At 51.9% G+C, this 12,480-nt stretch overlaps 1 protein-coding gene across 3 annotated transcripts in view; it reads right to left on the bottom strand.

Annotated features, from left to right (window-relative positions):
• The window catches only part of UNC5B (unc-5 netrin receptor B), a 56,099-nt gene extending 44,825 nt beyond the window's left edge, over nucleotides 1-11,274 (bottom strand). For 2 of the 3 annotated variants that reach the window (XM_062611629.1, XM_062611631.1), the window contains exon 1: nucleotides 11,084-11,274. In XM_062611629.1, the coding sequence (XP_062467613.1) occupies nucleotides 11,084-11,165 (82 nt within the window). In that variant the 5' untranslated portion in view covers nucleotides 11,166-11,274. Of the gene's footprint in view, nucleotides 1-11,082 lie in introns of all 3 variants that reach the window. The other variant, XM_062611630.1, reaches the window with a different exon arrangement.
• Nucleotides 11,275-12,480: the final 1,206 nt, after the last annotated feature.

Genomic DNA, 12,480 nt, shown 5'->3' with positions numbered 1-12,480 from the left:
CTTTCCTTCCCCTGCCTCCCATAGGCACACAAATCCAAGCCCTTTCCTCTTTAAGCAAGAAATTGTGCTGGCAGCCCTACCCATCACTTTCTAAGGGAAGGAGATGCGCAGCGGCAGACAGGGAGAGGCTGCAGTAAAACCCCTCAGCCAAAACCGCTAAGTGGGCTTTGCTATTTCATGCAGGGGTCATTAACGGCCTGGCTGGATCTGCTGCGTCCCCTTATAGCCAGTCCGTAAATACTAATGAAAACAGAGCCAGTATGCCGTTGAGATATGGAGACAGAAAGGGGGAAGCACAAACATGTGCACAGCAAAAACCTGCTCTGCCTTCCCCAGTCATCCAGGGACCACCAAAAAGCTGCCCCGCTCAAGCCTCCAACCTCATTCCTCTCCACTAGCATGAGAAAAGGGAAAGAGCAACAAGCCTTTGGGACGCAGGGAAAGCACATGGGTACAGCAATGCCAAGGCACTGCAGGATGCCAGTGGTCAGAGGATGTTCGAAGGGCAGGCGCCGGCTGCCAGCAGGATAAAACAGCAATGTCACCTCCTCTTTTCCCCTCCGTGTGTGCAAAAATCATCTTTTATTTTCCTGTTAGGCAGTTTCCATCTAATTTTCTCCTTCATCCAGCAGCGGGGTGTTTCTTGCAAAGGGACAACAGCAGCCTAAGCCGGTTTGTGTTCAACCCAGAGAACAGATCCATGGGGAAATGGCAAGAGGCATTTTTTACAGAGCATTATTTTGTCCAACCAACAAGCAAGGCACTGCCTTCCTCCAGCCCACATCACAGAATGAAGTTAAAAATTCACTAAGGCCATCATACCTGCTTCTTTTTTCTAGTGTCCTTAAAGCACCGCACTCGAGAGGAGCTTTGCGGAGCCTGGGAAGGCTGTGGGATGGATGCATGGATGGATGGGTGCCCCCGGCCAAAACAGTACAGGCTGTGATAGAAACCAGAAGCCTTGCGGTCCACAAGCCTGACTGCCTTTGCAAAGCATACCGAGCATTGCTGGCGCGCCTGCGTACCCCACACCATTCTCCCGGCTGTGGCCACACCACAGCAAAAACCCCAAAGATCCTTTGCATTTATATATTTTCAGCAGCACAGGATGAGCAAACCCGACAGTTTCTTGAAGCCGAGCACAGCATGAATTCCTCTTTGCAGGTATTAGAAAACCACACATTAAAAAAAAAAAATCTATTTTTAACCCACTGTGTTTTTAGTATTGGAGTTACTCAATGTTTCAGCTGGACAGATGAGGCCCTGCAATACCCTGTGGCTTCCCCTACCACTTATCCCCAGAGAGCCTTCCCGATCAGCCGGGACCCCATCTGCAAAGCCAGCATGTGGGTTTTTCCATCCCCAGCAGGACCAGCCCCAACACGCCCCAGACTCCGGGGGTTTTGTTTTAAACTACAAAGGAACCTACACAATTCGCCCCAGTTTGCATAACCAGTTTATCCCAAGCATTTGTTTTAAAAACTCAACTCTCATTAGTCACTGTTGAGCCCAAACAAAGCCCAGCCCTCTTCCCAGCTTTTGGATCTCACTTTTCCAGCTTTGGGCAGAGCCAGCATTTTTATCTTGGTGTATAAACTTTAGAGTCTGAATACATGCCTCAATACAGTGTTTTATATAGATATATAGAGCGTAGCTGAAGTACCCACTACGGGGATTAACTGTGGGGCTTTAACTCCTGCAGTCCAAAGCTGGGATCACTGGGCTACAGCACCACAGGATTTTAACGTACAAAACCTCCACAGCCACACCATCCTGCCTTGCTTGCCTCACCCAAGTACACGAGTCATTCACTAGCAGCAAATCGTTTAGCACAGACCTGAAAAAAGAAGGACTGCAAAGGAGGAGAAAATAAGTTTTATAGCCCTTGGCAGCCCATGCTCTGGCTTCATCCCACTCTGGACCCCGGTCACCCAAGCACCCAAGCAGCTCTGTGCTCCACAGCTGTGCAGCCAAATGCCCTCTCCTGAAACAAATCCCTTTAGAGCAGATGCCAGAGCACAGAAGGAGGCATTTGCAAGGCTCTCATTGCAGAAAAGCAGCCAAAATGATGTGGATCAGACAACACACGTCCTCCAGGAAAACATGTTTGCACAACTAAGTCAAGCATCTCCTCCTAAAGACAAGAGTAGGACAAGAGGTACCACAGACCCAGGTGGAAATGCATGGGTGGAAATGACAGGGGAGCCCAGATTGCCATCTCTTCTTCCTTCCAGACCAAAGCATTAGCCTGCATCCCCAGAGGTGCTGGTGGAGCCAGGCATGCACCTAGTAGCGACACTGTCACCAAGTGCTTGTCTCCAACACAGACCAGTGCAACCCAGAGGAGTCCCTACAGTGCCACATAGGGATGCCACAGCTCCAGTGAGGAGCTCCTGAGCCCTGAGAAAAGCTTGCTTCTAGCCTGATGCAGATTTTCATCAATATATGACCTGCTCTAGGAAGGTGTCATCTGATCAGGTCCCAGAAAGCAGAAGAGACAAGGCACTTAAGCTTCTCCAAGATAGGCTGGAAGAGAAAATGTGCCTAGTCTCCAATGGAGTGACCCAGACCAGAGAGCGACTCATAATTTTGAATTGCTGTGTAATTGGGCTTAGGAACTGTGCTTTCATTTTACGCACTTCTTTACATTTCACATTTGACAGGAGGGAAAGAAAAACCTTCAAAATAATATTCCAGGGCAGAAACACCATACCACCATCCAACAACTGTAAAAACAGCCAAGCCAGGCAGGGAAGCAAAGGTACTCACACCCTGAGCAGCATCCCCAGCCTGTTTGGGATAAACAGGGGTGGAGGGAGGCTGCTGGGATCCCACACCTGGACAGCGGCCATCCGAAACAAGGCGATGGCCCCAGGCCAGACCACAGCAGACAGCATGGCCACATTGCAAGACCCACCCTCATGACCAGCAATAATTACTAGCTTCACTTACAGGCCCTGCAAAGCCTTCAGAGATGCCCCTCCAGGTGAGGGTGGGGATGCTTGTTCGGCTCCGTTTGGATCCTTGGATGAAAAGCAAGCAGCAGACCACATTTATTTTTTTTTCTTTTGGTTGTTTTAAATAGCAACCACTTTCTGGCTGCTGGAAAACACCCTACTTCTGTTCTTCAAGCCAGATAGAAGAGATAGAGCCAATAACACAGCCAGGTGACAGTGCAGGATGGCGAGGTCTCATGGGGGTAATAAGCACGTGGAGATCAGCTCCCACTCATGCAAGGGGGTGAATGAGGTACACCCTCCCAAAGATGTCAGAAAGGCAGAGGCAGCCAACTCAGTGGAAGAAGCACTGTTCACCCACCTACATAAAACTCTTCGAAGCCCTGTTCCTCCACCCCAATTGCTCTTGGTTCTCCAGCTAGCGGTCAGCATCATCTGAAGGAAGAACTACAACTTCCCAGCACATCACACTTGTCCACCAGGAAACTGGACAGTCAATGAAGCAAGGTCGGCTGAGAACCTTCCTGGTGCCTGCTGTCACAGCTGGGTGTGCCCATACGTTCCACTGGTCATGAAAAAGCCCAAAACCTCACAGCCTAGAAAGCATTGATGCTCACTGACAGCCATCTCAGACAGGAGGCTGCAACACCACATCCCAGGCGTGTCCCTTCTATTTAAATCTGTCCCGAGGAGTTTCTGGGCTCTCTAACCTCCTGCCTCAGGAAAACTCCCACGCTATACAATGCAATGCAACACTTTTAATAGCCTCCTGCCTCCCTGAGCCACGGAGCCTGGGTTTGTTTTACAATGTCTTCTCCCTCCAGCCTGCCACCGCCCGAGGAGATGCAGGTACACCGAGGAGTCCACTCAAGAGATGGACAGCCCGTACTGCTCCTGGTTCAAATCATGCAGGAGGACATGGAGAGACATTTAAATGCTGCCAGACAAGGAGGAAGCATAGCAAGAAGGGGGCAATCAGGAATCACTTCCAGGCCAGTGGCAGGTCTTAGTGGGGAGAGTTGCTCTGCAAAATGGAAGACTCACAAACCAACAGGAGAACAAAGTCAGAGTAGAGAAAAATCATGCTCTCATCCCCTCCAAGCTGTCATCTCCCTGCCCAGTGCAAGCCTCCCCCTTGCTCCTGTCGTTCAATAGCTAGCACGTCAGTCTCCATACAATTTCAACAAGGAGGGATGCCTGGCAGGGAGAAGAGTCATCATGCCTTATAGGAGCGTTCCCCATGCACCATCCTGCACTCAAACCCTCTCACACACATTATATCTGCACCTGACAGATTTGGTTCAATATATTAAGGTGGGCTGCATCCCACACCTAGGGTAAGCCCCAAAGCATCCAAAATAATTCTGCACCTGCATGCACTGACATCAATACCAACAGCTTTTCTCCACCTCTGTGGAAGTTTTTGTGGGGTCCACCTCCCACCCCCACCTCTTTCTAGCATCCTGTGCTATCCACCTGTACAGATGTTTCAGTCAAGGATGCTGCCCACAGCATCACTCCTGAAGAGCCCCAAAGCCTGACTGGGCACCAGGCATCTGCACTCAGAACTCCTCCTCTCCTCCTGCGGTGGCCTCTGCTCGAAAGGCAGATGGATCTAATACACATTAGACGTCTCAAAATGAGATTTTCCACGCTCTTTCAAAGGGAAACAATCCCTCAGCTTTCACACTTGGTGTAGCCTTGTGAAGGAGGGGAGCCGGGGGGCAGCAAAGGTTACTCATGGGACTTTTATGGAAAACACACTGGCAGGACCCCCTGGAAGCGTGAGAGATGCTGGGATCTGACTTTTGTGTCTGGTTTGATGAGGGATTTATACCCATTAGGAGGACAGCCCATGCTCACAGCCCCTCATATTCAGGCAGGGAAAGGATTGCTCATGGGGCAAACAAGCCCTTTTCGTCCTTCTGGATCCCATGGGAATAAAAAGGAGAGAGAAGCAAGGACAGCTGTGCTATGTCTGTGTATTACATATGTGTATTACAGACTGCTACTGATGAGATCTGTGGGGCAAAGGGATGGAGATAGAGAAGGAGACCTCCAAAGATGCTCTGCAAATCTATATAGAACCTCTTCCTTACCTGAAAGGACTCATTTTCCCAGAGAAGGGGACATCACAGTCCCTATAGGCAGAGAAAAGCTTCAGAGTTTGAGGCTAGAGCTCTGCTCAGTTTGCTTGTTGTATAACTGGATATATTACTCTTTAAAAAGTGTCTCAACTTGTGTCCTTCATCTCCCAGGGTAAAAAAAAAAATAACCCAAACAAACAAAAAAATCTCCCCCAAAACCAGAACTGCTTTTAAATTAAAAAACAAGCAAAGCCAAAGGGGAAAGAATAGTTCATAACACTTGCTTTTTACATCCTGGGGGTCTATGTCAGCTCCATCCATCCAGAGCCCTGAGCGGCAGGCAGTAGCATGCAACTCCCCATACACATTTCACCTGCACAAATCCAGCTCCAGGAGGAAGCAGTGTCTCATGGACACAGTGCAGTTCAGGGACCCCTGTGCCACTGCCACTCCTGCCCACAGCCTGCGATCCCCATGCATGTGCCAAAGGCTGCCCTGCAGCCACCCCCCTGCAGGCTTGGAACCTGGTAATACCTCCTCTGCAGAGGAAAAAGTAATGTCAGCAATGTGTTAGCTGGAAGTGGGTTATTTCTCAGCACTTAAACCATTGAGTGCTTGGGCATCGGTCCCCTCTACAGTGGGGCTGAGGGCTGAAGCAGGAGGAAGGAGCACACAGCAGCCTCCAGGCAGGCAAGGGATTTGGCAGAGACCTTTGGGTTGAGGAAAGGTGGGAAGCAGAGCCCACACCAAAGATGAAAACACTTTCTTCTTCTTAAGCTGCAAGACGTCCTGCTTGCTGCTGAGCATCGTGGCAGCATGTGGCTTGCTTTGCTTGTATGTTTATCCCCTTCCCCACCTGAACTTCTCCATGGAGCCCAACATTGAGAAACCTAGGGAGCCAAGCTTGTTATGACAGCCCCTTTACCAGATTTACACCAACAAACAAAAGTCTAGGTTAAGGCCTACAGTTTCCAACACCCACCCAGTTACCCCAGGTAGCAGCCCCTGGCTCCCCAGGCTGGGGGTGAGGACCAGGACCCACTGCCCCAGGTGTTCCACTACAAACCTAACCCAGATGTAACACACCCATGTGGGTGCGGGGGGGGCCGCTGCAGTGAGGATCAGCCCTCCCAGTAACTGAGCCAAGCAGCAGGTTTGGGAGAAGCCACCGAAGGCAGCAGGGGGCTGAGGAGAGCCGAACGGGGCTGTGCCGGGCTGCTGTGGGGAGGGACCCGCAGGAGATTAAAGGCAGTGTGCAGGACACGCTGGAGCAAGCCCCGTGCTAAATGATTCCTGCTTCCCTTCCCTTTCCTCGTTTTCCAGCGTGGCTTTGCCCAGCCTTTCCCAGCCTGGCTCCTGTTTGATCTCGGTGCTCGCTCTGCCTTTCTCTCACCTCCAAGCAGCCAAAGCAACCCAGAGGTGCTCTGCTACGGCCCGCCAAGCTGCCCCAGCCCCATCAGAAAAGGAAAAAAAAAGCAGCAGCCCCTATGTGAAGAAGCAAAGAGCAAGGGGAAAGAGGAAAAAGACCCCTAAAAATCCAAGCTCAGCAAACATGCGGCTGCTACCAGCCCAGCCCAGCGGTTTGGGAGGAGAGGGACGGCGGAACGGGTTCTGGAGGAGAGGCAACTCTTCAATTCGCCGAGGAGCAGGTCCGGGGCTGCCAGCCCAGCGCATTCCTGCGTCGTGAGTCAGGCCTCCGAAAAACCAGGAGGCTTCAAAAATAATACTCTGTGTAGCCGGGATGCTTCGCTTGCCTTCTGGATCCCCTGCAGCCCCTGGTTTTAGCGCTTTGCCCCCCAAAGGGGCCAAAACCGATTTAAACTAAAACCCAGCTGGGACCCTCAAGAACATCGTCACCCTCCGTGCTGGGACCCAGCGTGAAGCTAAAAGAAAACCCACACTCCCAAGCTGCCTCAACAGTAAAAAGTCAAGCGTCAGCCAAGCCTGCAGGGCTGCGGGGACAGCGAGACGGAGATTTAGGGAGTGTTAGGGAGGGTGCTGCATTCAGCTAGGGGCCTCTAGGCTCCCACCAAGAGAGGTCCCTCAGAGGGCGGGAGAGAAACCAGGCATCAGAGCAGCTTTATGGGGCTTTCTGCCTCTCCCAAGTCAAAGCTCTGTATTTCCCAGCCCCAGTGCAACCCCACTGCAGATCATGCAGGATTTTTTCCAGTGCCCCAGCCTGTTGTGAGGAGCCACATCACTCAAAAGCTACCAGTTCAGCACTCCTGGTGCACCACAAAGGCTCTGTATCAGGAGGAAAGCATCTCGCATAACATTATCCTCAGGTCCTCAGCTCTGGCAGAGCCAGGGAAGGATCACTCCAAGAAGAATGAGTCTTCGTGCCACCAGACACAGATGCACACTCTACTCTTTCCCCCCAAACCAGCATCCAAAGGGCCAGGGCTGTATCAGCTCGGTACTGCCGTGCTCTGACTCACAAGCAGGGGTGGCTTGCACAATACTACTGATTACCGCAAATTACAGTTCTACGTATTAAAGTAAAACATGATCAGAGCAGTGGGCCTTTAAATGCAACAGTGGAGCTGATGGCAGCCAGCGAGCAGCTTAGGCATCCCTTGCACCCATATTAATCTCCCCACTTCCCAAGGCAGGACATGCGGGTGGGATAGCAGGAAAGAGCAGAGGGAATGGGCTGGTGATTTATGCTTTCCCAACCTCCCCCTCGCTCCAGCAAATGTTTTCACTCGCATTATCATTGCTAAAGCTGGGAGGATATAAGTGAATAGGAAACAGCAGGAACCTGTGGCTTTATGGCACCAACATCTGCTGTAATGAACTCCTCGCAGACTTCATACAGCCCCTTCCGTCTTCACCTCGCAGCCCAGCACTTCCTGCCGCCTCTCTGGCACCAGCCTGCAAGCCTGGCTTTTCCCGAGCACAGCCTAGCTCATGGATTCTCTCCATAACCTACAGGGCTGGTAGGCTGATAGCTGCAGCCCCAAACACGCTGGGAGGGAGAAGACCACAGGGTTGAGGGCTTGAAAGCACTGCTGCTAGAATGGAAGCAAACCCAAATTCCTTGCATCATCTTGGCTCACTTAACTGATCCAAAATATAATTTATTATTATTCCTGTACAGCTAGGACAGGGACAGAAAGGGATCCAGTGTACACAGCATCAAAAGGACCCACGGGACCTTATAGAGGAGAGGAGATAAAGGACACAGCTGGACCCTCCAAGCTGCTTACTAGGTCAGTAGTGGCGCACTTCTGACTTCTAAGCAGAGAAAATGCAGTCTAGATTTCTCCCCTACCCTCCAACTACCACTCCCAGGAGATTTTGCCCTCTTTAAAGTTTTAAAGTAGTATTTTTGCATTTCTTTCTGTTTTGGGGGGGGGGGGGGGGGGGTTAGTTGTTGTTCTATTATTTCACTCTTGCACTATCATGCACAGAGAGCACCCCCTCCTAAGACAGAGGGCTCCAAAACCAAGAAGCTGAAGGAGAAGGAGACAAAAAGCTGGAGCAGATTCTTACACACACGCCGCTGCCCTCAAGTGAGCAAGCCTCCACCTCCTGCAAGGGCAGGCTTTGCTGATGAGCAACAGGTCTCAGAGCATGTCTCTCCCCCCTGTTATCTGCTCACAGTGACAGTAGCAGGCAGGCAGCCTCCTGCCACTGATGTGCAGGAGCCCAAGACCCATGCCAGTGGGGGACAGCAGTGCCAATATCCTGCTCCCTCCCTCCCTCCCTCCCCAGGTGTTTCCCTGATACAGGTGGTACAGCAGAGGAATAGAACAGTACTTCACCAGGATGGCAGTGTCACAGTACCTGCAAGTGCCCTTGTCAGCTAAGCCCCCCACCATTATAACCCTTTGATTTCAGCAGCACTTCTGCAACCTCTGTGCAGTCAGCTTTGTCGGGAAAGGCTCTCAAGCAAAAATCCTTGCATCAAGTTGTTTTGCTATGGAGGGTAGCACACACGAGCAGAATGAAACATGGTGAGCAGCAAGGCACGCAAAGCTCTAGAACTGGGAGGCAGGGATGTGGGTGGGAGCTGGGGTTTCCCCCAAAGCACAGCACCTGCCCTGGGGATGAGTGGGATGACTGCTTCTGGGTTTCAAACCTCAATCCAAAACAACGCTTCTGCCCGTGCCCCTCATTGCAAAACCCAACACAGTATGTACCATCTCTGTTATTAAAAGAGAAAATTATTTTCTGGGTGATGCCTCCTTCTCTCTCGTTAAAACCAGGCAAGGGTGGGAAGGGAAGGCATTATCACCAGGGCTGAGCACCCATCTCTGCTCTCTCCTCTGCATCATTACATGCAATCTCTATGCAACACTCCTGGAGAAGCACTAATTATAGCTCTACAGCTAAAAACTTTATATATGTTTACATATGCCAGATTAGCAGTGTGCCTTCAGAAAGCTCCCCAGACTCAAACTGATCCAGCTTGGTCAGGTTTAACTTGTTTTTTTTCTTCTTCACTCCCTCCATCCTGCCAGTTTCAATTCAACCCCTGCATGAACTTGGTGCATGCAAAAATAAAGAGCATGGCATAGGACACAGCAGTCACGGGGGTCCTGCACCACCAACCCAGCTGACATGCCTCCCCCCCAGCATCCCCAGGAGCTCCAGGCTGCCTTGGCCACAGCCAAACCCTGGCCCGCAGCAGCCTGGCTAGTCCAGCCTTCCCAACCCCCTGCCACGTACAGCATCACATGCCATGCTGAGCCTCTGTTCCCTTGATGCTCACCCCTCTACAACACGGCACTGCCCTGGCAGAGCCAGACACCAGTTGCCAGCTCTTGAACCTCCCCCTTTCCAGCAAAGGAGAGTTCCTTCTGGCTGAAGGATGCTGCTGCAGCAACGTCCAGGCCATTGAATAACTCAATAGTGCCATTTCTGTTTTCCATTTCCAGAAAAACATTAGATCTTTGTGCGGCGGAGGCGGAAAAAAGTATTAATCTAATTAAATTCCTTCCCCAAAATTCCTCATCACCTTAATTGCGCTTCAGAAAAGAAGGCTTGGTTCATTTTCCTAGAAAATCAGCTTGTCAGGAGATACTTTTAACTACTAACAAGACCAATCTGTGCTGCGCGCAGCTTCGCAACGCATCCTCAGCCCCTTGCCAGAAGCTGCGGGAAGCGAGCAATCGGCTGTCCTCCAGAGTTCCTACGGGGATAACGACCTTGCCCATCACCGAAGCCCTAACAGTTACAGCTATGTCTCTTCCAGTCCCTAAAAGCCATCAAACTTTATAGGACTCTATACTTAAGGACATCTTTTTATACCTGGAGGATAAACACCAGCACCTTTGGTTTGCCACCGCCGGAGGATGACAAAGGACAAAGTCCTGAGAAGCAGAGGTTACCCATGAGTTGGAGGGTGGGTGGGAAATACAGTAGAAAGGCTGAATTTGATCACAGGAGTCCTAACGAGAGAGGGCAGCAGGAGAGACGTGCCTCTGTTTATTGTCTGTGGCAGGGATTACCAACGGAAGGGCTGGATTTAAGTGCATCTCAATCACAAGATTGGGTTGCGCACAGGAAACTTTGAAGAGCCATAGGAAAAGACCACTTAGCTGCCCGGCCATCAATAGCTCTGTTTATAAAAGGGCACATTAAAAAAAAAAAAAAGAAAAAAAGCCAACAAAACCAAAAAACATATCCAGACGAAATAATTACTTATTTGGCCCGCCGGGGGAATCACAGCCGGCGATACTGCAAACAGGGCTGCGTTTGTTTTGTTTTTCCCAAGAAAATAATAATAATAATCATCATCATAATAAAAAGCAAGCGGCGCTGCGGGCGCGGGCCGGGAGCGAAGCTGCCAGCCAGCATCCCCCGGAGCGGAGGGCGGCTGAGCTCCCTCCGCTCAAATCTGCGCTCCCCTGCGCATCCGTCAACCTTTAGATTAAAGAAAACAGAATAAATGAAATAAATGACCCCAGGCTGGATTCCCGCTCCCGAGCTGCCCCTATGAAGGGCTAAGCCGCACTGAACCTTTTCCTGGGACGCTGCCCACCGCCTCTCCCCCTCCTCAATAAACTTCTGCTGCTCCCCGATCCCCCTTACCTGCGGCGGCCAGCGCCCGGCGGAGCAGCAGCAGCAACAGAATGAGAAGCGCGGCGGGGCGGCGCGGGCCGGGCGGCGGCATGGCGGCGGGGCCGGGAGCCGAGCCGAACCGAGCCGAGCGAAGCGGAGCGGAGCGGCGGTGCCTGCCCGCCCGCCTCGCCACACTGCCGGGCTGCCCGGCGCCGAGCGGGGCGGAGCGGAGCGGGCGCGGACCGGCGGGGCGGGGCAGGATGGGGGCGGTGCAGCCCCCCCCTTCCCCATGCCTGCGATGAGCTGCTACCGGCCTCAGCCACCCCCATCGTCATCACCATCACCACCACCTCCTGCCCCCATCCCGTGCAGCCGGAGACGGGGGGCACAAAGCTAAGAAGGGAATGGAGCTGCGAGGCACGGACGAAAAACCACGTTAAACAAGTTTACGGAGCTCTGCAGTGGGGACGTGCGGGCACAAGGGGGAGCCCCGCAACGAGCTCTGCTCCCCGTGCCTCAGCGGGACTCCGGGACCCGGCGTGGCTTTCTCACTGTGCCCGCCGAGGGGAAGAAGCGCGCCGACAAAAACACTTCAACGCGTGAAGCAATGTGTCTAACGATGCTGCTAACGATGTGACTGCTGTAGGATCATGTAATGGGCTATTACATTCCCTCCCAAGAACCGGCGTTGAAGCCCAGGCTGTAGAATACACCCGCAGGAGCATAAAAGAACTCAAGACACACATATAGACAAAAATAATAAAAAGATGTAATCCACCCACTGGGGAAGGTATCCCGTATCTACTCATCAATAACTACACCTTTCTTCTTGGAAAGAACAGAAAACGAAGTTACAAGTTTGCAAGCTGCGAGTAGTGGGACTGCAGTTTTCCTGATGGGCAAGTCTCTCCTCAGGCTGGATTTAAACCCCCCTTTGCCTCCCTGCTTGCTTTAGGGGGCAAAAGGGCTCAGCTGTGCTCTTTTGGAACAATCCCAAATTCAGCAAAGTTGCACCACACCACGCCACAGCACTACTTCTCCTACAGCAGCATCCACACAAGCAGGGCTGCAAAGTGCTGGGTGGCAGCATGAACTTCTCCCTTTCACTAGGAGAGAAGGAGCTACCACTGCTGCCTATAAATGGTTAAAATAGCATGGGAACTGCTAACTACTTTTAATTGCTGGCAGCTGCTCAGTTCCTCCGGGGTAGGGCAGTGGGGGCGAAGAAACCCTGGCAGGCAGGCAGTAATTACAGCCTGTGTCTCACCGCCAGCCTGGTGGAACCGGGACTGTGGGTTTGGCACTGGCTCTCTCCAGGCCCAACGTGCTGCTGCAGCCATGGGTTTGCTCCTTGGCCTGAGCTCAGTTGTTGCCTTCAGAGGAGTAGTGCAAACCCTGATGACATGGAGAAGGCGGGTGATGGCTTC

Source organism: Pezoporus occidentalis, unplaced genomic scaffold (assembly GCF_034315485.1).
Source record: "Pezoporus occidentalis ecotype Australia unplaced genomic scaffold, CSIRO_AGI_Poc_V1 ctg155, whole genome shotgun sequence".
NCBI lineage: Eukaryota > Metazoa > Chordata > Aves > Psittaciformes > Psittacidae > Pezoporus > Pezoporus occidentalis.
This window is presented reverse-complemented; position numbering and strand designations above follow the sequence as displayed.